The following is a 27,234-nucleotide window of genomic DNA, read 5'->3' on the forward strand; positions in this document are numbered from 1 at the left end:
TCGTTCGAAGGGAGTCTTGGTATAAGTAGTTTGGCATAGAATAAGTACTTGTGCCTTTGGTGTATTACGGAGTACGCCTACCAGTGATATGCAATAAACGTCCCATCATTCTTCACCGGCGGTACGTACGCAGTAGTCGCACTGCGGCGCAGCAGCCAGCCTTGCGAAATGGTTCTGTGCGAATATTCCAAGTATGGAGTCGTCAGGCACAACATATGGGCAGTATAGGAGGTAGAGTAAGGAGGTCTAGGTGCTGGCGGCTATCATGTTGCCGACTAAAGGACGGAGCACACAGTACACGTCCTGTACTGTAAGTACTGTCTTCACTTTACGCTGAAGCTGCAGCGCGCCAACAGTAGGCACTCTTTTGCTGCTCTTGTAACGGATGGCGGCGGAATCGTCAACTACCTGAAGGAAGTCTGAAGGGGTTGCTGGAGCTGCTCGCTTTGTCCGCAACAGTGCCGCATCTGCAACCAAAATAATCTCCACCGCATTCGCTCTGCCACTTCTCGGACTGATGCGCGGAGGCTATGTTTGCAGTCGCCAATCTCGTGCTGGACCAGCGGAATGATTGACAATACCGTTGCCCTCATGGTAGATGGATAGTGTTGCAGGGTGTTTGGTAGTGAAGCGACAAAAGTTGGCGCAAGAAATAGTGCTTTGTTGCAGCAAACCAGCCACAAAAAATGGGCGCCACACCACAGTCAATGTAATGTGGACTTGGTAGGTGCTATATTATGCAACATACTTCGAGTGCTGTACCGGCAAGTTTCTCGCAGATTGTACTCTACAACATTACGTAGTTGGAGTGTGTATGAATATGAAGTGATAATACGGCGTGTGTGACATGTACGGAGTACAGCAGGAGTATTGAACTGAATATCCAAATTTTAGTAAAGTCCTGTGCAGAGCATGTGCAAGTAATTGCTGCTTATACTGTAAGTCCAGCATGTCCAATGTCCAGCAAGGACGGAAGTGGAAGTGTGGTGTATTGCAATATACAGTACTCCGTGCAGTGCAAGCACCGGACTCGGCAATGGTATGGAGAACAGCCATTAGTTAGTACTACTAACAATTGACATCTGTTCAATTGTTGAATTATGTTGAGCGACAGTATATGTTGAAGTGTATGTATCTGTCAAATCTAGCTTCCTTGTGCGAATCGGTATACTTATTATCTGGCGTGGCTGTCTACACGTTATACCTAGACAGTCATTGCGACAAGACACGCCTTTGCATTTACCAGCCTCCTGCATTTCAACAGACTCATTTGGTGAGAATGTATCTCGTATCAAACACTACGCAATGTCTTGTGTTATTTTCGTACACTCATTGTGTTTACATTACACCTTACTGACTAGAACGAAGGTGCTTCTCATGATCGCCACCCTAACAGTCTGTCGGCACCTTTTCATCCGGTTACGAGGCTGTCACGGAATAGGGCACGTACGCGTAGGTACTAGGTACCTAGTACTCAAATACTAGTGCACCTACAGTACACCTACAGTACACCTACAGTACGCCTACAGTACACCTACAGCACGTGCATTGCCTGTACTGTCCGTGTTGTCGTACAATGCACCACATGCAAGTACTGTAACTTCTGCCGTAGCGAAAAGGTATTTTTAGTACTGAACACACAAGTACAGTAAGCAAGTACCAAGTTGTACTTCCATGTACAAATCGTAGAGTACTTTTAGCCGCCTGTTGGGTGCGACAAGTACATGTACGAATGAGTAGAACTTGTCATCGCTCGTACCTTTTGACTCGGCCAGCGCTGCGCTCGTCCCGATTCGGCCTCGATCTCGCTTCCTGACCCGCCCGGCCAGTTCTTGGTCAAATTCAGCACCATCCTCGAGCCTCACCACCACCCACTGGCTTTGCCCGCCAACCTCATCGCTCCCTCGCTCCTCATCCATCTGCATGCTCGCCCCCTCGCTCCTCATCCATCTGCATGCTCGCCCCCTCGCTCCTCTTCCATCTGCATGCTCGCTGCCGGCCGTCTCCGCTGCAGCCTCCCGTCGAGCGCCATGGCTTCGGCATACAGCGCGTACCATGGCGCCGCCAGCGGCTCCCACTTCACCGTCACCGCCCTGGGCCGCTGGTCGAGCATCAACAAACCTCTTCCCCGTGAGCCTTCTCGGCGGGATCCCCCCCCCCTCCTTGGCGCCCTCTTGCTGATCGGGCGGGCAGCGGTGGAGAAGATCAAGACGTTGCACGTCTACGACTTTGACAATACCCGTACGCCTGCCAGGTGCCCTCTTGCCTTCCCGACGTTGACCAGCTTCGCTCAGTCTTCAAAACCCCGATGCCCAACCCCGCCGTCTGGGCCGGCCCGACGATCGGCATGCTGGCGAGTCCCGACGCCATCGCTAGCGGCGGATGGTGGCACGACAGTCGGATACTCGCCGCCACCGGCCGGGGCCTCGACGAGGAGGAGCCCCGCGGCTGGGAAGGCTGGTGGAACGACACCGTCCTGGAGCTCGTCAAGCTCAGCCTGAAGCAGCCCGACGCTCTCTGCGTCCTCCTGACCGGCCGTTCGGAGCACTCCTTTGCCGACCTCGTCAAGCGGATGGTGGCCAGCCAGAAGCTCGACTTCCACATCATCAGCCTCAAGCCCAAGGTCAGCCCGACGAACCAAAAGTTCGGCAGCACCATGCACTTCAAGCAGCTTTTCCTCAACGCCCTCGTCGAGACCTACAAGCAGGCCTCCTCCATCAAGGTGTACGAGGATCGGCCGAAGCACACGAGGGGCTTCCGCGACTTCTTCGCCGAGTACAACCGACGCCAGGTCTTCTCGCCCACCCGCGGCCAGATATCGGCCGAGGTCGTTCAGGTCGCCGACAAGTCGACAACCCTGGACCCCGTCGTCGAGGTGGCCGAGGTGCAAAACATGCTCAACCTGCACAACCGCGAGCTGGAGAAGCCCGAGTCCGACGGGCGACACAAGCGCCTGCGCATCAAGAAGACCGTCTTCTTCACGAGCTACGTCATCAATCCCGACGACGGCCGCAAGATGCGCCAGCTGGTCGACATCCCCGCCGACATCCCCCATCAGCATCTCAAGCACCACGCCAACAGCATCCTCATCTGTCCCCGGCCTTGCCCGGAGGGCATCCTCGCCAAGGTGGGCGGCATGGGCAGCAAGCTGCTCTGGGAAGTCACCGGCACCGCCTGCCTCGACAACAGCATATGGGCGGTCCGCGTGCGTCCCGTGCCCTCGACGGCCGCGTACCACACCGACAACCCTATCCCGCTCGTCGTCTTGGCCCTCCGCAAGGGCGCCAAGCCGATAGACGCCGGCAAGATCACCCGGTGGGACCCCGTGCCGCCGGGAAACTCCTTTGTCTTCGAAACCACGGTGGGCGAAAGGGTGCTCTTGCGAGTGGAGAAAGACGATCCGCAAGAGGGCGAGTACGAAAGCTTGTTCGCCAACAGGTCGACGAAGCGAAAGCATGCCGGGGACGACGATTGGGCACCCCGGAATGCACACGGTCCCCACGGAGGCCGCAACGAGTCGAGGGGCTACCACACTGGTCGAGGGGGGCGTGGCAGGGGGGTCTCCCATCGCGGCCACCGCAACTACCCGAGGGGCGGCGGCAGGGGCGGCCGCGGTCGCGGCGGTTTCCAGGGCTACCGCTCCTTGGATGACGTGGACAGGAAGAACGATGCGGGCGCGTACAGCTCGTACGTAAACTACGACGATGCGTTCCCGCCCCTGAACGAAGCTCCGGCTCCGCCTCAAGCCCACGGCTCGTTCAACCAAGGTTCCGCCGACGGCAGGGCACCCGCACGGAATGCCGGCGGCAACAGTGCCGACCTCCAGACGTACTACTAGAGTTGCATTTCACCATTCGAAGCGTGTCTCCATGGCGGCGAGGAGTTGGGGCGGGGCGGGGCGCTGGCGTCACTGGTTGAAGCCGCATGGTCGAATCCTGTGGTTTTTTGTTTCGAGTTTCAAGCTCACGCCAGATTTGTTGGTTGGCTGGCATGCAGACGAGACGTGCGCGTGTACGATTTGGGGACCACGGAGCTTGCGTCTCGGACCCTCCCGAGGCGTGCAAGGATGAAAAGGCGACGAGTTCGTTCCGAGTGTGGGCGGATCGTTTGTACAAACATGACAAGACACCGCGCAGAGGCACGTCTGGTGACCCTAGATGCAAGCGTGCCCTGATAGCCAAGGTTCTCGCAGCAGATCCCGTCTCGCATTGGTCAACTTTTCCGCCGCCTCCCCATCGCCCACATGCACTCGTTGCGCGGCTACTCGTCGTCGCTCTCGTCGTCCTCGTCGTCCTCTTCCTCGGCATTCTCCAGCCACTCCACCAACACTCGGCACTTGTCCTTCAGGGCAGCCATTCCGTCGCCGTCGCCGGCCCGGCCATCCTCCCACCAGCCAAGGATGCCGTCCTCCTCGAGGACATCCCGGGCGTACAGCTGCTGCAGCAGCGCCGCCAGCAGAGTGCCGGTCCTGGCCTGCTCGGGACCTTTGGCGTGCTGCAGGGCCCTCTGGAGCGCGAGCACGAACTCGACCTGCTCGGCCTCGCCGCCGCCGACGCCGACCTCGTCGATGAACTTGAGGGCGCCCTTCCGCGCCGTGAGGGCGCTTTCGGCCGCCTTGCTGGGCTCGAGGGAGCCGTGCTCGGCCGTGAGGAGCTCGGCGGCACGTCGAGCAAAGGCCGTCGCGACGGCCTTGCGCATCATGGCGTCGGATGCGTCGTTGGCCAGCCGGAGGCCCATGAACTCGAGCTTGGCCGAGTCAAAGTCGCCCGACTCGGCCCGCAGTGCGTCGAGAAGGCCGTGGACGGCGTCTGCGTGGAAGGAGACCCTGCCAGCCGAGTCATCCGACGCAAACGAAGAGAGGCGAGAGCGCGACGACATGCCGGCGTCGGCGGACAGGAAGTGGCCGTCGCCTTCGTCGTCGGAGAAGGCATCCGTCGCCAAGGTGGAGATGGAAGAGGCCGATAGGTTCAGGTGCGCGAGGGAGTAGAGGAGCGATTTCTGGAGGCGCGCCGGGTCCTCGTCGTCGAGCTCGTCGTCGTCGGGGTCGACAAAGGGAGCGGCGTTCGTTTCGGGGCCGAGGAGGCCCGCGTCCCCGCGCACGGGTTCTCGGGCGTGATTTTCCGTCGACAGGACGACGCTCTTCTCCAGCGCGACGTTGTCGCCGATTCGAACGTTGGGCCCGACGAGCGACCCCGCGGGCATCGAGCAATTCTTCCCGACGGTGACGGAATCGGCCAGGATGGAGAAGGATATGCAGCTTCCATCCTCCACCGTCGTGTGGTCCCAGACGAAGGAGTCCTCGACGACAACGTTGGCGCCGATCCTGCAGCCTTTGCCGATGACGCTGTTGGAGACCCGGCTGCCCGATCCGACGGTGGTGTCCCGGCCGATGACGGAGTTTGTGAGGTGGGCATCGGGGGCGTGGGCCACGTTGGATTCCATCACCAGGCCGTGCGCGTGCCGTTGGTAGGACTGGCTCGGCACAAGGTTGTTTTCCGGGATGAAGGGGAAGGTCCATCTACCGAGGACATCGCGGCTGATGGCGTTGTACATCTGGAGGTTGCTGGCCCGTGCAGCATATCCATCGGCCAGGATCTCGGCGTAAATCATCTTGCCGTTCAGCTCCCAGTCTTTCAGAACGCCGTGGAGGAAGTTTCGCCGCGGCAGCTCGTAGTCGAAGCTTTCCGACCACAGCGCCAGGACCTCGGGGGTGCATATGTCGACCTGGGCATCGATCAGGTCGGAGCGGACCTCGAAATCCGTCGAGAGCTCGTCGGCGATGGCGGGATCGAGGGCGAGGTAGCGGTCGCTCTGCAGGGGGTTCATCTCGTCGTAGTGAAGAAGGCGCCGGCTCTGGGTGTCGACGACGAAGATGGGTGTGATTCCGCTCGTCTTGGTCCGGTGGCGTTCGCGGCCGCCGCTCCGGAGAACGGTGGTCATGATGTTGGCGGCGCTGGCCTCCCTGCGTCGGCGATGGGCGGCCAGGGCGCCGTCGAGCATCATGTTGGAGACAAGATCGCCGTGCACGAGGACAAAGTCGCCGCCGAGGAGGGATCGCTTGTCCATGTCGCGCAGGACGTCGCCGGCGGATCGCGCATCGGAAACGCGGATGAACTGCAGGACGGAGAAGGGGGAGGACGGCGATGAGGTCGACCACCTCGAGCCGCCAACGTAATCCTCCACCTGGTCCGTGTGGGCGCCGCAGTATATGTAGACCTCGTTGACGCCGTTCATGGCGAGAAATTCGAGCGTATATTCGATGAGGGGCGTGTTGGCGAGAGGTAGGAGACACTGCCGAGGGCCGAGTCAGCGTTTGCAGCGTCTCGCCGGGGAAGGCGGCAGCATACTCTCGGCCGGCCGACGGTGAAGGGCTTGAACCTGTCCTGGAAGGAGTCTGCGAGAACCTGTTGGACGGCGTGAGCATGGATCGTCCCGTCACGAAGAGGCCGGCACCGACAACGTACCACGGCCTGGAGGACATCCTCGGTCTTGCTTTCACCGCCCGACTTGGCAGACTTCTTGCCCTTGGACGAGCTCGCGCTGCTCTTCCCTTTGTGCGACATTGCGTTGGCGGGAAAAGGAGAGCAGGGCGAGTGGTCAGCTTCTCGACGACAGAGGGGTAACGCAAGGTCCAAAATGGCATCCAAAGGTGACGGAGTCAACCTTTGGTGTTGTGGTGTACCGAGCACGGCGTGCCCCATGAATTATATCCATGTGCCAATGGTGCTCACAAATTTAGCACTTAAGTCAGCAGCGCCCCCCCCCCCTCCCCCACTACTGGGCCCCTGTTACGTCCTGAGGTTACAGCACAGTACTTGCACACCACTGCGCACGGTCGCAGAATAGGCCGCGCAACTGCGCCAGTAAGGGGACGGCGGAACAACAGTCGGGGCGATGGACCAATCAGATCTAAGTAATTATTGGTCGGCCAGTACTCCATGCTCTGTACTCCGTAAGTGAGAATCATCCATTCCAATAATCACTTCGCAATCACACGGCACAGGAACCGCAAGGGCACAAAGGGGCAGGAATCGCTTCCATCACAAGCAGTACATGAAAAACTTTACAGTCTCCCACTCTATAGACGGCTAGTCGGCGTTCAACACACAGTTCATCGATCATGGTCTGATCCCCAAAGATCTTGACCCGATCAACTGGTTGCGGTCTACGACCTATCACCAACGCGGCATTCAATTATTACTCAGATGCTATAACCTTTCTGCCAGCCTAGGTTTATCCCTTGGGAAATGCCAGCCGTCACACGTTGAACGCTCTTGTTCAGTAGGTTCATACTGTCAACATGTCGCCATCCACCAACACAGGATCCACCATGACAAAGGAGAACATGTATAAGGATCCTATAGCGCTCAGGGAGCAAGTCGCGAAACTGAAGCACAAGCAAGCTTCGGACCTCGGACAAGTTGTAAAGCCCAAGCAGCCGATAACTTTGGAAGGAACCTCGGAGGCACTCCCAAGGTTTCCTCACCCAGCTCAGGGCCCATCACCAGTTTTATCCAACTCAGTTGTCCGACCCAGCAGCCAAGATCCTTCACGAAGCAGGATGCCTTACCGGAACAGCACTTGCATGGTTTGTTTGAACCTATCATGAGGGACTATTTGAACAGTCCCCATGAAGAGAGAGGCAAAGAGACGCATATCATCTTCAAGGACTTGGACAATTTTGATAAAGCCATGAAGAAAGCTTTCGGCACCGTCGACGAAAATCGTGCTGCAGAACATACTTGGACTTCAAGAACTTCATCAGAAGGGATCAGCCTCCGACTATGCAGTCCACTTCAGGCAGCTAGCCTCGAAGCTGGACCGGGACGAAGCGCCAAGGAACTCTATACCGCAGATCAAAGCCAATGCCGAAGATGAACAGGGATATGAGGTCGAACAAATCTTGGATACGAGGAAACGAAGCCAAAAACAATAATACCTCATCAATCGGAAAGGATACCGGCCAGAGGAGAACACTTAGGAACCACTCAATAACTGGGCGCATTGTCGTGTATCGTACGACAGTTGCACCAGGATCGACATATCGAATATAAATACAGTGCACAAATGAGATCATGCCGATTCAGTTTCCACCGAATTGTCAAGAATAAAATGACGATGACCCCCCCGGAGGAGGCCAGGTTCAGAAGCTGATTACGACAACAAACACTGCTTTCAGTCCAAAATACCGTCTCTTCAAAAGCAAAGCTCGGCAACCCTTTTACTCTCTTACTCATCTCCGCAGTGACTCTTTCCAACATGCTCAGCCATGCCACCGTCCTCGCCGGCATTGTCGCCGCCTTCGGAACCCTCTCCGCCGCCGAGAGCTTCACCGGGCGTTCGCTGGCGCACCGAATGCCAAACTCCAAGATGGGCGATGCCTGCCACCCTGACCCCGATGCGTCCTTGACCCTAGGGGGCAGCAGCATTATTCCCGCCTGCTTTGCTGAGCAAAAGATTTCGGACAAATGCGAACGCGACACGGGCGCGCTGGCGGACTTGAACAACGCCTCCAAGATGAACGCATATCGGGACTGCCTCTTCGGCGCCGGCAGCACCTACCGGAAAGACCGCGAAGCCTGCCTTGCTTGCAAGGTCGAAAACAAAATCCACACTGCTGCACAGGACCAGTTCTGGATGGACATTTACAAGAAGTCTGACGCAATGTTCCAGAGCGCCAATCCCTTGAACAAGGGCCATTGGGAAATAACTCTGGGATTCATTGGTGACTGGTCTACGTACCCTAAGCCAAACGCACAGCCGAAGGCCGGATACTGTGCCAGCAAGGGCCGCTCTTCTGCACCACAGAACGTTGGCAGCTACAGCCTCGCTCGCCGATCGAAGAGATCCGACGAGCAGGCTTCGGCTTCCCCCGCATGGAAGCTTACTGTTCAGGAGGCCTTTGATGCCAACGGCGCCGTCATTGCCGCCTCGGCTGAGTGGCACTAAAAGAGACGGGGGTTGGGGCGAGTGTTGATGTCCCGAGGACGAGACCCTTCCGAGAGGAAGGAAACATTGTATTGAGAGGATGGGCTAGAAAGAATCCCCGACGAAGAAGGATCAGATCCGAAGCAAACCTAGACCAGTCAATAGCCTCCACGGAACATGCATTCTGCACCTGCGCGATCGCTTCTGCTTCTTGCCGCTGCACACCAACTCTTGTTGTAGAGCTTCCTCTATTCCATCCAAAGACTGCAGCCCTAGAGGAGCCATGTCCTTTCCTCTCGACACCAACTGACGCTTCAAATCGACAAAGTCGGGCCAAAGGCGCAAAAGATTCGTCCAAATCTTCTTGGGTGCGTAAAGACTTCTCCCTGTTCTTTGCTAAGGCTTTTTGGCGAGCAAGGAGAAGCTCGTCCGCTTCTTCCTCTCCCCATTCCAATCGCTTTGATTCTTTAAGAATGCGAGACACTAGGAGTAGTCGGTGGAAGAGAAGGGTGCGACATGGAAGGGGTTACGAATGAGAATTCACTGCCACGCCTGCGGCATCACAGGAACGGCTGGCGGGACGCACTCGGCACAACGTGAGCTTCGCTCAATCATCTTGCAACTAGGGCACAGGATTGACACGCCCAAGTACAAACGCGGGCGAAAAAAAAGACTACTGACTTGTGCTGCAATAGCTAGGTCTCTGGGACAAGACCATCGGGAGAGGGACATGGTGTGACGTCCAGAGGTTAATAATATGTGTGTTACAGTGCTCATCTATTAATCAATGCTCGGCGCGGTGGCGTGGAGTGGGAGGGAGGTGACCTACCCTGGACCTCGAGCCAGGGCAGGCCGAGGAAGGACATGAGGTGGCATTTCCCTCGCCTTCCTCCTACCTACCTACGCCTACCATCAGGGGATCGTCGCATCGGAAATGTATCGGAGTTGACGTCGGGCGTTGTCTGCCGTGTGCATAGGGATGATGCAGGGCACTGGTATCGAGGTGTGCACATGTAGGAGCAGCAACTGCCGTTGACGAGCCGCTGCCACCATCCACGGCAATGGCTGGGTGCCTCTCGCACATGTATGGCATGCCATTCGTGGCCGGCCAAGAAGGGCAGACCCACGAAAGGAGGAAGAGGGAAGACGAGCAAGAGGAGGAGGAAAAGGCAGAAGAGTTGGCGTCGGGAACTCGCCATCGCCATGGGCAGAGTTCGGCGAGGAGATTGAGCATGCACCTCGACAGCCAATCGGAGTCGAGCAGTGTGCGCTTTCACGACCGGCTCCAGGCCATGCCATCCGTTGCAACCATGTTTCCGGCCCATCTGGGTTGCGTCACGGAGACCAGAGGGCGAATTCGCGTGGGCATGTACATGTTGCGGCGAACAAAAGATGCGTAGTTGCCTGGGTCATGCACCGATAGTGGTCGGGTCGGTGGCAGGCGGCGAGACGGGTGCGGGTGTTTGAAGCGGGTTGGCAAGCTGGCATTTTGCACACCGTACTACGTACAACACGTACACGGTTCTCCGTGGAGCAAGCTGAGTACTTACTGTACAGCCTATGACTGAAAGCATGCTTGTAAGTAGAGTCTTCTACGTGGTGCATAGACCACTGGTAGCAAGCAAGCACCTTGCCTTGGACTTACCGGATACTGGACATCTCGATGGCACAGCCATAACGTCGTGGTGGTGGCAAGCGCAGGTGTTTCATGCTCGAGCGCCGTGCATGTATGTGGCATGCTCATGTCCCTCGCATCGAGTTATTCTCTTTGATCCGTTATTATTTGATGATTCGGAATTTCGGATGCCGTCGGTCGACATGTGCATTCCTCCGTCCAGTGCGTCGCACCTGCTGCTGCATGACGGTACGCCCCCCCCCCTCCCCCTCGGAGGCAACGTTTGCTCTTTCTGCTTCTGCCCGGCCCGTGCGTCAGCAACGCCCACTTGCTCGACATCGGCCTCGTCCGAACCTGCCTGTTCCACACGACATGTGCGGCACGATTCGACAAGGACCAGGCATGCCAGCCGGTGAGCCGGCGAGCCAGCACGCACCGGCACTCCGGCGGCATCGTGCTCGAGCCATGGCATCTCGAAGAATCCTACCCCGGAGAGCGGCCAGCCGGCAGACGGGTGATGAATCCCATCGGTCGCTTGGCATTGGGGGCGCCGATGGTGCGCGGTTCGGTCCCATGGCGCCGGGAAAAGCTACGAGCGCACATGAGGCTAGCAGCGCAGGCGCATGGTTGGGTTGGCATTGGTGGAGGGCTCCTGCCCGAAGCCATTCGGTCCAAAATGATTGGGACGTGTCCTGGACGTGACGCACCTGCACCTGCCATGGCCAGTTTTCCTCGCGCCGCCGCGCTAACGAAGGTGGCGTGCGAAGGGGCCGGCGAGGGCGAGGCTTTGCGTCGACCAAGGCCGCAAGCCGCAGGCGCCGTGCAGGAGCTGCGGGAGCCGCTTGGGTTCAACGGCAGCAGCTCAGCTGGGGAAGGATGGATGGCCCCTGGCGGGATACCGGCAAGCAGCACGGGGTGATTCGGTCGGCAGCGTGCTCGCGCCTGCTTGCTCGCGCCTGCTTGCTCGCGCCTGCTACCGGACGGCTCGACGGGCACAGGAAGAAGGAAGCAACCGACGTGCCGGGTGGCTGCGCACCGGGGAGGAGGGTCGTCGTACCAAGGTAGGTAGGTGCGAGGCGCGGGACGAGCACTCGCACAGGTACGGAGTGGGAATACGGAGCACAGAGTGATGCAATTACATGCACACTAGGATGCCCGGGCAGGTGCAAAGGCAAATGCGTCCCCTCTACTCCGTACGGAGCAAGTACGGAGCAAGTACGGAGCAATGACGGCATGCTTACGCCTGCGCCTGCGTGATGCCTCGCCATCCGAGCAGGCATTTGCGCCCACGACAATCGGCACGTTCCAGGTGGCCGATAGAATGCACGCAGGTGGACTGCGTGCTTGCCGGGCACGACATGGACTCCTTGTTACTTGCTCGCCGCAATCATAATACTCGGTGCATCCAAGGGGAAATGGTTCGTACACCGGCCCCTACGACTGCTTGCATGCAGCACTTGGCAGGTAGCCAGCTACCTGGGAAACAGTCGGCCGACAAGGATGGATGAAGCAGGCGCACGCCAAAAGGGAGGACGCGGCAGGCCATCAATAGACGTACCGCAGGTGTGCACGCATGAAGGTGCTTGGAAGCACGGAGCGAGTAATTATTACCTAGTATTATTACCGTAGGAATACTCACTCCGTACACACTGCCAGCCACGGAGTACACGTGCAGGTTTCCGCGCCTGCTTACAAGTAGGAACACATGGACGATCCATTCAAGGCACCGCGAGCACGTGCTCCACGCACCTACCGTGGCACGTGCTCGCCACCATGCACATGCCTTCCTTTGCCTGCGGCGCTCGTAAGCACGCACCGATGCCATGCGAGGGCAGCATCGAGGCGGGAGGTGGGTGACGGTGGCCGGCGGTGCGAAGCGCATGGTGCGCTGGTCAAGAACGAGCAAGCGTGCGCCGGCGGGCGCGATGGGCGAAACATGGGGAGGGCTCGCGTGGGACGAGGGGGCGCGGACGGAATTCCGTCGGCCTGCTTCCCCGGCCGTGTCGAGGAAGAAAGGATGGGCGCGGGCGGCGGACGAAGACGAAGAATTATTTACATTGTTCCTTCACCACCGTGGGTGCGTTGGTTCGGAACGTGGTGATGTCTCACCGCGCGTGGCAGTTTGCGCCACGCGGCTCGGCCATGACTGCTCCACGGAGCCAAGCAACTGTCCGATGGCACGAGGGCGAGATGAACAAGGAGGGCGAGTATTCGTGCCGACGGCTGCAGAGCATTGTAGTGAGCAGAGGACTTATCTGATCGGTACGCACGCACGTGCTGGCGTGCTACGTAAGTACTGCAGTGCTCACTCCGTGCTTGCTCCAGGAATGAGCCCTCGAGCACAAGTACTTATACAGTATTCCTGCGTGTGCACCTACACCTGCTTGGCATATCAGTAATAGTTGCCGCACAGTGAGTGAACCAAGGAGCGACCTACGCGCAGTATTACTTGCCGTGCATGCTGTAACTTGCCCTTGGCCGCATGTGCACGTACTTGCTAAAAGTACAAGCAAGTGCAAGTACTCCGTACTTACTCCGTACTTGGGTGTAAATGCGTGTACATGTATGGGCAATTGTACGTAAGCCAGGAGGTCTTCATTGCCCGTGCTTGCTACTTGTCCATGCGGATTGCGCGTGTGCTCATACATGTTCTCGTAGTCCTCCATCTCGTGCAGTGATGCGATATCGAATCGGCGCACCCTTCGAGTTACTGTACTGCTGCTGCATTGATGCTTGTAGTTGCAGTGTTGTTAATTTCTGGGAATACGGGGTTCAGCTACCCAGTTCTTGCAGTCCAAGGTACAGTACGGAGTAGGTGCATGCATGACTGCTGTGATGTACTCCGTACTTGGGCGTACAGTAAAGGAAGTACAATCGCACCAAAGTAAGCACGCCGCCGACCAGTCCTCAGTACAGTACACAAGTTTCGCATTTGCCGTACTTTAGTACTATAAGCAAAGTCGAGCGGGCAGTCCTAAGGTACAGTACTGTACTTGCAACCATGAAATGATACAGTACTGTACTTACTTGCAACCATGAAATAATACACTACTGTACTTACTTGCAACCATGAAATAATACACTACTGTACTTACTTGCAACCATGAAATAATACACTACTGTACTTACTTGCAACCATGAAATAATACACTACTGTACTTACTTGCAACCATGAAATAATACACTACTGTACTTACTTGCAACCATGAAATAATACCCTACTGTACTTACTTGCAACCATGAAATAATACACTACTGTACATGTAATACTTCGTGCTCTACGGATACGGAGTACGGAGTACTTACATGCAAGTACTTACTCGTAGTGCTCCGAACCAATAATAAGTCGACTAATAATCACACGGATACTTACAAGTGCATGAACGGAGCACGTGCTCCGAACGGGGAATGCTGGACTCACTGTAAGTACAGTAAGTACAAGTACTACTGCAAGTACTTGAGCAATTACTCGTATCACTCCGTACTACAGTAGGTACTCTGTACAGTACTGTACAGCACGGAGTAAGTACGGAGAATTACCTAGTACTTATTATTACTTATCAGCACAATTTAGGGTACTCCGTACTGTAATTACCCCGTAGATACGGGCTGCTCCGCCAGTGGACGCGGAACACGACCTGTTCATTGGCCAGTCGGCTGGTGCGCAGGCACCAACGGCGGATAGGGACGTTGCGGGTAGTGCACTGGCTGGTTGGCAGTTGCTGGTGCGCGGGCCGAGCTAGGGCTAGCCTCGAATTAGACAGCACTTGGTTAATAGCACCGACGCGACTCTCAAGGCAGTACTTGTTCCTACGGCAAAGCTTGTCTCGCACGCCATTGCGCGCAAGGTATTCGTGAGTGTTCCGACCAAGCGCACCTGCATCACATTACGGAGTATGAATACTATTGCTGTAAAAGTACCTGCATGCAGGTGTGCTGCGTGATTACATGGTCGTGCAATATGCACCCGCCATGTCTTGAAAGTGAACGGCACGGGATGCAGAGCACGACATGGGACTACCAATGCAAGCAAGAAAGTACAGTACAATTAGGTACTGTCCGCTTGAAATAGGTGCAAGTAAGTAAGTACAGATATGGAGTAATCACATACAACAACAAGTCCACCTCACTTCAGTACTTGTTTGTAATTACTCCGCACTTGCTGCTCTTGCAAGTGCAAGTAAGTAGAAGCATTTCTCCATCCACCCGTAATACGTGTGCAACTAGTTGTACGCGAGTAATACTCCTCCGTACATGGATTCACCATACGTGTGCTTGTTCCTTGTGTACTTGCAGCAAGTACTGTACATGCAAGTACTTGCACCCAAGTACCAACTTTGAGGCGAGACGAGTGAGCGTGCACAACGAATGCAGTAAGAAAGTACGGAGTACTTACTTGTGCTGTAGGTGCAAGTACATACAGTACGTACCTGGCACAGTACTGTACATGCAACAATAATAAGTAATACACGTGCTGCAACAGGACATGCTGCGATATTAGCGCAAGCCGCGTATGAGGCCGCAAGCACTTGGTCCGTCTTGCCATGCCCAACTCCCGCAACCGAGGAGCAGGCCATGCCCAAGCCAATACTTGGTACCTCGTATTCGCAGCTCGCCATGTGCAAGTGCGTACTTAGTCTCTGTCTGCATGGAGTACGGAGTAATTACTGCCGTGAATATGCTTACATGCAAGTAACCACAGCAAGCAAGTAAGTACTGTGCAGTGCAGCACTAATGTACCCGCACGGCACAGGTAAAGTACTACTTACCTACTAGGTAGGAGCCTAGTAGGCCCCTAGCAGTAGTCGATGCCTAGTACTAGGTAATTAGTACTAGGCCACCGCCGTACGGTACACCTTCCGCGCCTGTGCCTGCCTACCTAGATACTTGGTAGCTGTACTTGAGCGGTGGGTGCTGATTACTAGGCATTACCTGCTGTTATGTTATAGCGCCCAAGTTAGTACCTACCTCTAGCACGGCTAGGCTTGGCGACTAGTACGATCGACATGCTCGGTAAGTAAGTACAACCAGTAATTACGGAGCCCACACATGTACTTATATAAGTATAGTACCAAACTTGGTCGATGTACCAAGTACTTTCCATCGCGAGGGCACTTGCTTTCCCTTCAAGCCTCTGGGCCATAAACACCCAAGTATGCGCCGTAACAACGATGCGCTGCCAGAAACCGCCAAGTCTCGAGGCAGAGTCGACGTCGCCTTGGTCCACCGGCCGGCCGCCCTCGGTCTTCATTTTTCCTTGCCTGGTCGAGCGCCCGTTTTGGGCAGACCCTGCGCTGCCTACTTTCCAACACCCTGCCATTGCTGAGCGAAGGGCAGGAATCCAGACGCGAGCGACCTTGAGCGACAGACGGGACGGCACGGAGCCTAACCTGCCTAGCCTCGAGCAGGTTGGCCACGCTGCCGCCCGTCGCCGCCGCCGCTGCTGCTGCCGCGTTCCTCGTCCCCTGCTGGCCCTTTCGTCTCCAAGTACAGTACTGTAGGTAATTACTTACTGTACCACCTCCACCTCCACCCGCTCATTCGGCGGCCTCCCAACTCCACCTCGTCCTTGGGGCCCCCCATCCCCCCCTCTCCACCCAAGTGCTGTACTTAAGTACCTAGTACTTACTTACAGCACAGCAAATACAGTACTGTACAGTAAGTACTTGGGTGTACTTGTACTCTAGCTGGTGGTGAGGTGTACGGAGTGCTCGGGGAATTATTACTCGCCAAAGCACAACCAAGTACGCCAAGTTGCTTGTACCAGTCACTAGTAGGTACTTTCTTACCTAGTAGTTGGTTCTTAGTTGGGCAAGTAATTCCAAGTACAGAGTACGAGTACTGCATGTACTTATATGTACTCCATACTATCAACTCAACTTACCCCATCGTCCATCGATCCCAGCACCTGCACTCGCCCACGCAAGCAAGTACTTGTACATGTACTTGTGCTGTACGGAGTACTACTCGTGCAACTGTGGTACGGTGGCACTCCGTCCATGTACTTACTTGTACTCCATAGCAGGTATCAATGTACCAGGTATCAATGTAAGTAAGTACTAAGTAGTTCCAAGTATTACGGAGTACGTGGTAATACGAGAGTACATGTACATGTACTCCGTACTGTGCTCCGTAATCCTCGTACTTGGACCTCGTTCTCGTGCTCCTCTGTGGACTGGTGGGCTGCAAGCACTGCAAGTACAGTACAACTACTCCGTACAACTACAGTAGTTGTGCGGAGTGCACCCCAGAAAGTAAGTACTGTACTTCTTCCACTGCTCCTCTCTCGACCCAGCGCAGAGATACTTGCTCGCAGGCACGAATTGCTCGCTCGCGGTTCGCCTCCCCCGACCCACCCGGCAAGTTCCATTCACCCTCTTTCTTCGAGGACCAAAACTCCCGGCTTGCGTGCAGAAAGGTTGGCTCCCACTGCCAATTGCTTCCACCCATCGCGACCCGACCGACCACCGACGAGGTGAACGAGCTCGCGAGCCCCTGCCCGTCCCGTTGGTCGAGCGACGCGCGACGGCGAATCCTTCCCGTCGCCCATGCCGGAAGTCGGACGGCCCGTCCATCGTCGAAGCATCGCCCAGCCCCGGCCTCTGCCCGTCCCGCCCTCGTAGAGGAGGCGCCGCGACGGCGACGGCGACGGCGACGGCGACGGCGACGCAAGCGAGGCAGCGCCGTCTGCCGCTGCGTTTCGACGCTCCGTCCGCCGGGGAGTTGATCCCCTCGGCCGCGCGACGGCCGCGCCAGCCGCCTCGGACCGCCGCTCGCCGGCTTCGACGGACCGACGTCCCCCCCCGAGCCTCACGACGACAACGACGACCGCTCCGAAGCCCGATAGCGGCGCCCCGGAAGGACCCCTTCCTCGCCTCGCCTCCCGCGCCATGTCGGGCGCCGACGTGGCCGCCGCCCAGGGTGGCGGCAACAACGCGAGCGAATTCGTGAGTCGACGACGATGCGAGGCCCCCCTTCCGCAAGCCGCCGCTAAGAACAGGCCGTTTCGCAGGTTCGCAAGCTCTTTCGGTACTTGCCCTCGCCGCCCCGCCGGATGGATCAATGCGTCCATGGACCGTCGACGGATGGATGGGTGCATGCATTCATGGCCAGGCACCGCGCGCTGACATGGCCCTAGCATGCTCGAGGATCCCTCCCACCAGGACGTCGCGCGATGGGGCAAGGACGGCGACACCTTTGTCGTCGTCGAGGTGAGCAAGCGCGCCGCCGCCGCCCCCGGCTCGCCTCCGACGGGAAGCTGACGACGAGGCGAGGGTGAAAAATTCACGAGATCGATACTCCCCAAGCACTTCAAGCACAGCAACATGTCCAGCTTCATCCGGCAGCTCAACAAGTACGACTTCCATAAGGTGAAGCCGTCGAGCGACGGCGACTCGTCCAACCCCAACGGAAATGTGAGGCTCCCCCCCCCCCCCGGCTCCGCGTCCCGCGCCCGTCGGCCCGATCCGCGAACTAACGGCCGTCTCGAGATTCTCGAATTCAAACACCCCTACTTCCGGGCCGACAGCAAGGACGGGCTCGACAACATCCGGCGCAAGGCTCCGGCGCCGAGGAAGCAGCCGGCGACCGAGGACTTCACCACGAGCCAGCACGTCAGCGTCATCTCGGAGCAGCTGACGGCGACGCAGCAGCAGGTCCAGCAGCTGCAGGAGCTGTTCGCCGACGTCTCGCAGACCAACCGGCTGCTCGTCAACGAGGTGCTGACGCTGCAGAAGATGCTCAACGCCCAGAAGCAGAGCCAGTACGAGATGCTCAACTACCTGACGCCCTACAACGACGGCCGGAACCGAGGGCTCATGAACCAGCCCATGAGCGCCGCCGGCTGCCCGGCGGGCGACGTCGACGACGCCGTGCCCGAGCTGCGCCGCGCGCGCGAGCTGCTGTCGAGCGTCACGACCGACACCGTCGCCGACCGGGAGCTCGAGCGCCTGCAGGGCATGTACGGGTCCCCGACCGAGTCGGCCGCCATGATCACGCCCGTCTCGATGCCGCTCATGCACGATCCCATGAACGACCTGAGCCGCTACCCCGTCTACCCCGTCGGGCAAACCGTCGGCATCGACCCCTTCTCGTCGGACCACATCCACAAGATCCCCTACGCCATGCCCAACGAGGGCGCGTCCCTGGGCGTGACGGAGGCGCCCGCCTCGTCGGTGCCGGCGCCGGCGTCGACGTCGTCGGCGCCGTCGACGCCGCTCGACAAGTCGACGTCCCTGTGGGGCCCCAAGAAGCCGCACGTCTTCCTCGTCGAGGACGACCCGACCTGCGCCAAGATCGGCATCAAGTTCCTCAAGTCCATGGGCTGTGACGTCGAGCATGCGGTGAGTCGGACTCGCCCGGCCCGATGCCTCATTCCGCCATCCCTCCCTCCTCTGCCGCGGGAGTTGCGTCCGAGACGATTAGAGGGCAAGGTCTTCTGACGTCGTTGAGCAGAAAAACGGGGCCGACGCCTACACGAGGGTCAGCAGCGTCGGCCGGGAGCACTTCGACATGATGTTCATGGACATCATCATGCCCCGGCTGGACGGCGTGTCGGCCACCATGTACATCCGACAGCACTGCCCGTCGACGCCCATCATCGCCATGACGTCCAACATCCGGCCCGACGAGGTCAACAGCTATTTTGAACACGGTAGGTGCCGCGCCGCACCGTTCGGACGGGCCCTTGCCGCGGCTGACCATGACGGCCGACCGCAGGGATGAACGGGGTGCTGGCGAAGCCCTTCACCAAGGAGGGGATGCTCAAGGCCATCAAGACGCACATGGCCCACCTGCTGAAGGCGCAGCCGGCGGCCCAGCACGACGGCGACGGCGCCGGGTACATGATGGGCAGCGTGCCCTTCATGAGCGGCAACCCCATCAAGTTCGAGGCCTCGACGACGCCCCCGGCCGCCTCCGGCTCCGCCTGGTCCCCGGGACACCTGGCGCAGAGCGGCACCGACCAGTGGGGCGGCGGCTTCATGAACGGGACCAACCAGTACGCCATGGGCCGCCACGGCTACGCGGCCGCCATGGACTCGACCTCGGGCCGGCTGTCGGACAACGACAGCCCCCCCGAGAAGCGGCAGCGGGTCAACGCGCCGCAGGGCAACTACGGCTGAGGCCGGCCGTCGCCCGGAGCCCATGTCCCAGTCGGTCCATCGTCGTCGTCGTCGCCGCCGCCGGGGGGAGGCTCGTCGGCGAAGGCACCGCGTCCCTCGGGGCGGCGAGGGAGGCTCGGGCGGCGAGGGATGTGAGGGAAGCGAGGGAGACGGGCCGCGATGCCGTCGGGCGGCTTGGGGGACGTTTCGCTCGGAAATCGAGCATCGACACCTCGGTCTCGGGGGCGGGCCTCCTGCGTGGGAGTTGCGCGGCACGTCTCGGGCGTCACGTCCTCCCCTCTTGGCGACGGTCGGCGTCGGATGGCATGGCCTGGAGGAGAGGCCAGGGATCAAGCGGGGAGGAGGAGGGGCTCGGGGCCCCGGGCCCGGGCTGCGACGGAGCGAAGCCTTGGGCCGTGACCGTCACGGCGCCGCGGCGATTCCGACGAGGGAGGCGAGCGTCGGTGACGTTGGGACGAGGTCGATCCGCATGCGGGGGAGGGCGGCCGAGAGAGGACTTATACGAGTGTGCCCTGCCGACGGATGCGAGCCTCGTTGACGTGGCGCGGCTTCTCGGCCGGATCCCAGCACCCGGGCTGAGAGTCCATGGCGGTCTCGACCGGGTCGCGGGCGGGGTTCCCTTCGGAGCTTCGGCGAACCGAGGGAATCGAGGGTGTCAATGAGGCAATGATGGGCACCGAGGGAGACAAGAGCCGGGCTCGGGCGGTCCGGGCGGCAGGGACGTCGACGGTGACCGGATGCATGGGGTGCATGGGATGCATGGGGCAGCCGAGCGGTTCTGGTGGCTTGTGCGGGCACGGACAGATCAACGTCGAAGCCGCATTCGCACGAAGCAGAGAGCCGAGGCCGAGGGGCATGTACACGAATGAATAAGCAGACGGATGAAAGGAACATATAAGCCGATCCATGATGGGGGCTGACCGACCGACCGACCGACCGACCGACCGACTGCCTGACGGAATGAAATGACTGACGCGTTGGCCGCCGGGGCCGGACTGTGCGGCGGAAGCCTGCTGCCTGCTGCCTGTTGCCTGTTAGTTACACGACAGCCCGACATGATCGGTTACATGCCATCATGAGGGTGCTTGTTGGGGCACCTGCAATGTGCGAATGGATAACGGCTTGTGTGCGGAAGACGCAGATGCAATGCAGCACACGCAAGTCGATGCCTTCGGCGGTGGAAGTACTCGCCCAAGCCCGTGCCAGCATGCAACTAAAGAGCGCACATGCCTTTAGGGAGTAAGGGGGAGGGAGCGCTTCGTACATGTAATTAATAAGTGCTCGTACACATTCATGCATGGGTGCGTGCGTCGCACCTGCGTGTTTGTGCGAGTGCGTCCCTGTGCGCGCGCCCCGTGCTTGGCACTTGCTTCGAGACCTCATCCGAGGTAGGTGCAACGGCACTTGCACCCGCCATATCCGCCGTTGCGAGGGAAGGAAGTGACAGACCCTCGGCGCTGTTGCCGGAATCTCCGTGTCGATCCATGTACATGTACATACTTGTACTGCATGACCATTACTTGCTACTTATACTTGCGGTGCATCATCCTCCATCGGCCACCGACCACCACACCCGCCCGCGTACCTGTACCTCTCTGCTTGGAGCCACCTTCCGCGGAGCGCAGTGGCAGGCGCGGGCGATGCCGGTGGCACGATTTCCTCACAATCTTCTCGATCGTAGGGTAGGAAGCACCCTGGTTACGGCGGCGAGAGCCTTGACCGTACTTGCAGGTGCCCACCAACCACGTCTGGGGAAGGCGCGCATCCTAGCACTCATGGGCATCCGTCACGCAACCCAACTGTCACGCAATGCAATGTTCGTGCTCGTGCGGATCATCCACGCAGCCAGGGCGCCCATGCTCCGACCCGGCAACCCCTCGTCCTCGCCCGAAGCACTCGCATGTCGGATCGGACATGTCCCGTCGCCATTGAAATAGCCTCCCACGGAGCACCGCATGATGGGCGCTGGTCGGCACTTTCATGATTGACACGCCAACATGGTGTGAGAATCAGCGACAGCACGCACATGTCCTCGACCATACCGGCTGTGTGGATGGAAGAGCCGTGCGGCGCACGATGGGGCATTGACCGATCAAGGTGCGTACCGAGTACCTAGTGCGCAGCGCCGAGGAGGCTGGCAGCAGGTGTTCAGCGATTGTTTACGAGGATTACTACTCGCAGCTCATGATGACGCGTAAGTGTCCTCGTTCGACCCGACCCCTGCTTGACTCTGTGGACACTTGATATCAATATCAGTACGGAGTACTCCGTACTGAGCACTCGGTAATTACTTGGAGGTACAGTAAGTACGGAGTACGGAGCACATGTGTACTTAAGTACTCCTTGCTACTGCGCATTTGCTTGCAATAATTAGTGTACAAGTGTACAAGTGTACAAGTGTACAAGTGTACAAGTACTCACCTCACTGTATTTACTGCCCTTGTGGTGCGGAGTCCAGCAGCACAGTAATGATTGCCCATACTCAATTACTCCGTACAGTACGAGAACTTGTACTCCGTACCACTTGCTGGTGCGCAAGCAATGGCCCGTTCACGTGCCCACGCACTGCGACGGCCCATCAACGCGTCCGCTAGCCTGACGCGTCTCACAAACCGACGACAGGTTCATGCCACAAAATTGGGTGCATTCTCAACGCACACGCACTCGCCCTCGCACTCACAACCGCGGCCCGGACGGACGGAGCATTGCGATCCGGCCATAGACTGCAAAGACGGCGGCTCGAGAACGAGAGCACGCGACCGCCATGCCGCATGCCATGACCGAGGCCAGCGCCCACGATGCCGTCGTCAAGAACGAGCCCGTCGATGACCAGGCCGCCATCCCGAGCCAGGTCGACGCCGACTCGGTGAAGAAGGAGGTTCAGCTGGATGAGCTGTTTGCCGACGATGACTCGGATGGCGAGTTTCCCAGTTCGGCGCCTGTCAAAGAGCCGACGTCGAGTTCGCCGCCGAGGCCACAATCGCCCGTGTATGTCCACCCCCCCCCCCTCCTCACCTCGGAATCCCGTGACGGACGGACCGAACTGACTGGCACGGCCGCCGCCGCAGCGACATGACGGCCGTCAAGGCCTCGGACCCCGAAGTCATGCGCAGCTTCTACCAGCGCCTCTTCCCCTGGCGACACCTCTTCCAGTGGCTCAATCACAGCCCGACGCCGACCAACGACTTTGCCAACCGAGAGTTCGCCTTCACCCTCCAGAACGATGCCTACCTGCGATACCAATCCTTCGCCACCGCCGACCTGTGCGTGCCGGGCGACGATCCCGCCCCCTCCCCGCCCCCGCCCCCGCCCGGGCCGCCGCCGACCTGCTGACGCTCGCCAAGCCTCCGCAAGGACGTCCTCCGCCTCATGCCCTCGCGCTTCGAGATCGGCCCCGTCTACACCACCAACCCCCGCGACCGCAAAACCCTCCGCGGCTCGTCCGCCTTCAAGCCCCTCGCCAAGGAGCTCTGCTTCGACATCGACTTGACAGACTACGACGACATCCGCACCTGCTGCGACAAGGCCAACATCTGCCGCAAGTGCTGGACCTTCATGACCATGGCCATCAAGGTCGTCGACGTCGCCCTGCGCCAAGACTTTGGTTTCAAGCACATCATCTGGGTCTACTCGGGCCGGAGAGGAGCCCACGCCTGGGTGTGCGACGGCAAGGTTCGCGGCATGGATGACCAGAAGAGGAGGGCGATCGCGGGCTACCTCGAGGTCATCAAGGGCGGTGCCCAGAGCGGCAAGAAGGTCAACGTGTGGCGGCCGCTTCACCCCCATATCCAGTATGCCCCTCGCTCTGCCGTGGCAAGACGGAGATGATGACGACGACGATGACGACGACGAGGAGACGGCTGACGAGACGACCTGCAGCCGAAGCCTGGACATTCTCCGGAGCCACTTCCAAGACGACGTCCTCGCGACGCAGAACCCCTGGGCCTCGGACGAGCAGGCCGAGAGGCTGCTCCAGCTCCTCCCGGACAAGACGCTCAACGATTCCCTCCGCCGCAAGTGGAGCTCGTCGCCGGGCCGGCCTTCGACCTCGAAGTGGGCCGACATCGACGCCGTCGCCAAGACGGGCGCGAGCAAGAACCTCGACGCGAAAGCGCTGCTTGAGGCCAAGCAGGATATCGTCCTCGAGTACACGTACCCGCGTCTCGACATCGAAGTCAGCAAGAAGCTGAACCATTTGCTCAAGAGTCCCTTCGTCGTCCACCCGGGCACAGGCCGCGTCTGCGTCCCCATCGACACGAGGCAACTCGAGTCCTTTGACCCGCTCGGCGTGCCGACCGTGCAGAGCCTCCTGGCCGAGATTGATGCCTGGAAGGCCGAGACCGAGGCCGAGGCTGAGCCTGAGGATGCCAAAGGCAAGCCGCTGTCGGACTGGGAGAAGACGAGCCTGAGGCCGTACGTTGACTACTTCCGCTCCTTCGTCGCCGCCCTCATGAAGGATGAGGGACACGGCCGAGTCAAGAGGGAGCGTGACGAAGACGCCATGGAGTTTTGAGCCACCTGGCGTTTGGGCGAAACCCTCGTGGGAAAGGGGCGGGGGATGTGACGAGGCAAGGGGTTCGCTCTCCACAACAGGACGAGCAAGAGCAAACGGCTAGGTCTTGGGGGGGCAGGGGGGGGGGGGGCTTGCTTGCGCTGTCTCATCTGATTCTGATCCGGCACAGGATGCCCGCTATTCATCGTGTCCCGCGTCACCGTCACCGTCACCGTCGGCACGAGCGTCTGCATCGCCCGCGACCTCGGCGACTCGTGCCGTCTCCGTCGCGTCCAACGTCTCCTTGCCCGGTCCCTCGTCGTCGACGTCCTCTCCGCCGTCCGCTGCCGCGTCGGCCCTTCCCTCGTCGGCCTCGACCTCGACCTCGCCGTCGCCGATGAGCTTGCCGCCTTTGCGCTTGGGGATGACGGCCGAGAAGGCGACGGCCCAGTCCTCGTGCTCGAGCCACTTGAGCATGATCTCGACCACGTGGTTCGTCGCCAGCACCTGCCGGCTCTGCATCACCATGAACTGACCGATGGGCAGGCGTGCGGTGCGGATGCCTCTTTCGCACGCGCGCCGGTAGCACAGCCCCTTTTCACGGTTCTTGTCCACCAGACCGCCGACGACGTAGCACGTGTGCGGCTCGAGCCGTTGCAGCGTGTACGGCGACTCCGACGTCAGGTAGACGACGTCCCTGAACCCGTCGTCGAGCGCCGGCGCCGGCTGCGGCAGCGGGAAGGGGTCCTGCTCGTCTCGGTGCCACGAGAGGGGTTCGTCGACGCTCCGCCGCAGCGCCTCGATCATCTGGCCGCCCTGCTTCGCCATCCTCTCCCTCGCCTTGGCCGCGCAAGCGAGGAAATCCCCGGCGACGAAGCCGACGCCGCGCCAGTTCTCCTGCTGCCTGCGCAGCTTCGTGTTGAAGCGCTCCTCGATCTTGCCGCCCCAGCCGGCGACCCAGAGGTGCGACCTGTACCGCGCGTTGCGGTTGTCCGAGTAGCACCGCGTGACCTGGCTGGAGAGCGAGATGCGCTCCTTGTCCGTCATGTAGCCTTCGAAGTCGCAGTCGACGATGAGCGTCACGGGAACCACCGTCGACGCCGCCTTTACCGGTATCAGCGACCGGGGGTCCACGCCTTGGGCCACGAGCACTGCTCGCTCCTCCCGCTGCTTCTCCTTGCGGTCGTGCCGCTTCTCCTTGCGGCGCTTCCGCCGTTCGTCCGCACCGTCTTCCCACGCTTGCTGTCGACGGAGGCGCTTGAGCGCGTTCTTGGACATTGGCGGAGCCTCTGCCGCCTCTGCCGCCTCTTCCGTGGCCCCCCCCGCGGTCCCCGGCTTCTCCGCGACGGCATCGTCCTTCCCCACGGCGACGGCACATTCCCCGCTGTCGGCTCCTGGAAGCCCCTCGGGTTGTTGGCGGATTTGCGTCCGAGAAACGTCCCCGTCGGCATGGACCTGCACACCCTCGGCACCGGTGCTCACGGTGGAGCCGGACATCGTGGATGGGCGAGTCTCCCTCTCAAGCCCAACGCCCGCGTCGTGCATCACTTGGAGGGGGCCGCCGAGAGATCGGTGGGTGCCTGGCGAGGGTCTCGCTGATATTATGCCGCCGGAAGGACAAAGAGGACGTGAATATCCGGATGCACGCACGAGAATCGGAAGACTGTGCCCGAAGAGAATTTGGAGGGAGCTACCGCGCGTGAGTTAGAGCGAGAAAGGGACGCCTTCTCGAGCTGCACGGATGACCGACGCCTATGGAGTTAATTATCGACGCTTGAAGCCGTAAGAATCATTACACTTGCACTGCAATGGAGCCGCTGCAGGTATCTTCACGATGCAAGTCCCAAAAAAATATTTAGTGGGGCGTGCAGATTGCGGCCAATCCGCGTTGGCTCGATTACTACAAGGTCACGTGAACAGAATCTTAGTGCAGGCCATCCACACTGCCCGGCCCTTGCTGCAGGCAGCTTATGAACGACAAGGCATCCAGCACGGCCATCCGTCCCTCAAAAAAGAGCTTCCTCGACCTCGATACCCCCCCCCGCTCCCTATAAAGTCGACGCCGCGCCGACCGATACTCATGGATCACGAAAGGGGCCCGAACGTCAAGGCCGAGGACAAGCCGTACGTGGCGCACGATGTCCTCGATGAGACGGCCAAGACGGCGCTCGTAGGTCTCGGCAGTGGCTTCTTCCTTGCTGCTATACGGAATGCCATGTCAAAGCGAAACGTCGGTGCCATGAGCGTCTTTACGCGCGGAGGACCCATCATCGGAATATGCGGTGCGCGAATCTAGCCCTCCCCCCTCCCGCCGTCGTTGCGTGCCAGGACGTCTGAGCTAACGGGCGGTTTCCCTTTCTGTCCTGCAGCGGCTGGTCCTGGAGCCTATGCATTCTTCTCCCGAACGATGATGAACCTGCGCGAAAAGGATGACGCGTGGGCCGCCGCCTTTGGTGGCTTCATGTGCGGCGCCGTTCTCGGTCTCCCCAGTACGTCGTGTGCCTTGACTGCCACGGCGTTTCGTGCCGTCGAGTGCTGTGTTGATTTCTGACCGCCCCTCGCCGCACAGCACGAAGGCTACCCGTCCTCGTCGGCCTCGGCGCCCTCGTCGGCTCCGTCCAGGGAACGCTCCACTTCTTCGGTGGTCGAATCGACAGCTTCAAGCACGAGGATGACGAGTTCGCCCGCAAGGAGACGCTTCGAAGGACGACCCGTTTGCCTGTCGAGCAGACCGTTGCCGAGATTGGCGAGGGACGAGGTGAGACTGGACGCGACCCCGACCCAGGCTCGAGGCCGAAACCGAAGCCGAGCTGACATTGGCACCCAGGTATTCGACCTCCGGGCTACGAGGAGCGGAGGCGAGAGCGCATGCAAGAAAAGTACGGCTTCGAGATCAACCCCGTCAACGCAACTGTCGAGGGCAGCCAATAAGCCCCCCCTTTCCCGGTTCATGGATCCCATATATCCGCTGGGCACCTGTACATATACGATACAACGGGCACCTCTTTTGGGGCGCCGGGGGAGATGCTGCAACAACTGCTGGGTACAGAATGGGAGTTTCTTGTTTCAACTTGGAG

The 27,234-nt window shown here is 59.4% G+C and overlaps 9 protein-coding genes across 9 annotated transcripts; 6 read left to right on the top strand and 3 right to left on the bottom strand.

Moving 5' to 3' along the window:
• Window positions 1-1,985: 1,985 nt before the first annotated feature.
• Window positions 1,986-3,838, top strand: DCS_06734 (uncharacterized protein; the record flags this gene model as incomplete). Its single annotated transcript, XM_040804022.1, has 2 exons — window positions 1,986-2,241; window positions 2,295-3,838. 2 exons carry the CDS (start codon window positions 1,986-1,988, stop codon window positions 3,836-3,838), a joined length of 1,800 nt encoding a protein of 599 aa, XP_040654126.1.
• Window positions 3,839-4,260: 422 nt separating this feature from the next.
• Window positions 4,261-6,701, bottom strand: DCS_06735 (uncharacterized protein; the record flags this gene model as incomplete). Its single annotated transcript, XM_040804023.1, has 3 exons — window positions 4,261-6,291; window positions 6,348-6,404; window positions 6,465-6,701. The coding sequence occupies 3 exons, from the start codon at window positions 6,699-6,701 to the stop codon at window positions 4,261-4,263; spliced, it is 2,325 nt and encodes a 774-aa protein (XP_040654127.1).
• Window positions 6,702-7,605: 904 nt separating this feature from the next.
• DCS_06736 (uncharacterized protein) lies at window positions 7,606-7,878 on the top strand (the record flags this gene model as incomplete). Its single annotated transcript, XM_040804024.1, has 1 exon — window positions 7,606-7,878. One exon carries the CDS (start codon window positions 7,606-7,608, stop codon window positions 7,876-7,878), a length of 273 nt encoding a protein of 90 aa, XP_040654128.1.
• A 381-nt stretch (window positions 7,879-8,259) lies between these two features.
• DCS_06737 (uncharacterized protein) lies at window positions 8,260-8,949 on the top strand (the record flags this gene model as incomplete). Its single annotated transcript, XM_040804025.1, has 1 exon — window positions 8,260-8,949. One exon carries the CDS (start codon window positions 8,260-8,262, stop codon window positions 8,947-8,949), a length of 690 nt encoding a protein of 229 aa, XP_040654129.1.
• Window positions 8,950-17,091: 8,142 nt separating this feature from the next.
• Window positions 17,092-19,665, top strand: DCS_06738 (stress response regulator; the record flags this gene model as incomplete). Its single annotated transcript, XM_040804026.1, has 8 exons — window positions 17,092-17,100; window positions 17,167-17,490; window positions 17,544-17,572; window positions 17,682-17,754; window positions 17,851-17,958; window positions 18,034-18,885; window positions 18,998-19,196; window positions 19,262-19,665. 8 exons carry the CDS (start codon window positions 17,092-17,094, stop codon window positions 19,663-19,665), a joined length of 1,998 nt encoding a protein of 665 aa, XP_040654130.1.
• A 265-nt stretch (window positions 19,666-19,930) lies between these two features.
• Window positions 19,931-20,417, bottom strand: DCS_06739 (uncharacterized protein; the record flags this gene model as incomplete). The annotated part of the gene is made up of 2 exons (XM_040804027.1): window positions 19,931-20,177; window positions 20,236-20,417. 2 exons carry the CDS (start codon window positions 20,415-20,417, stop codon window positions 19,931-19,933), a joined length of 429 nt encoding a protein of 142 aa, XP_040654131.1.
• Window positions 20,418-22,429: 2,012 nt separating this feature from the next.
• On the top strand, window positions 22,430-24,178 carry DCS_06740 (DNA primase small subunit; the record flags this gene model as incomplete). The annotated part of the gene is made up of 4 exons (XM_040804028.1): window positions 22,430-22,653; window positions 22,734-22,928; window positions 23,010-23,456; window positions 23,545-24,178. The coding sequence occupies 4 exons, from the start codon at window positions 22,430-22,432 to the stop codon at window positions 24,176-24,178; spliced, it is 1,500 nt and encodes a 499-aa protein (XP_040654132.1).
• A 177-nt stretch (window positions 24,179-24,355) lies between these two features.
• Window positions 24,356-25,654, bottom strand: DCS_06741 (tRNA -methyltransferase; the record flags this gene model as incomplete). Its single annotated transcript, XM_040804029.1, has 1 exon — window positions 24,356-25,654. The coding sequence occupies one exon, from the start codon at window positions 25,652-25,654 to the stop codon at window positions 24,356-24,358; it is 1,299 nt and encodes a 432-aa protein (XP_040654133.1).
• Window positions 25,655-26,237: 583 nt separating this feature from the next.
• On the top strand, window positions 26,238-27,088 carry DCS_06742 (Mitochondrial import inner membrane translocase subunit Tim17 family protein; the record flags this gene model as incomplete). The annotated part of the gene is made up of 4 exons (XM_040804030.1): window positions 26,238-26,439; window positions 26,527-26,646; window positions 26,727-26,915; window positions 26,985-27,088. The coding sequence occupies 4 exons, from the start codon at window positions 26,238-26,240 to the stop codon at window positions 27,086-27,088; spliced, it is 615 nt and encodes a 204-aa protein (XP_040654134.1).
• Window positions 27,089-27,234: the final 146 nt, after the last annotated feature.

The sequence above is a fragment of the Drechmeria coniospora genome, chromosome 03, assembly GCF_001625195.1.
Source record: "Drechmeria coniospora strain ARSEF 6962 chromosome 03, whole genome shotgun sequence".
Classification (NCBI taxonomy): domain Eukaryota; kingdom Fungi; phylum Ascomycota; class Sordariomycetes; order Hypocreales; family Ophiocordycipitaceae; genus Drechmeria; species Drechmeria coniospora.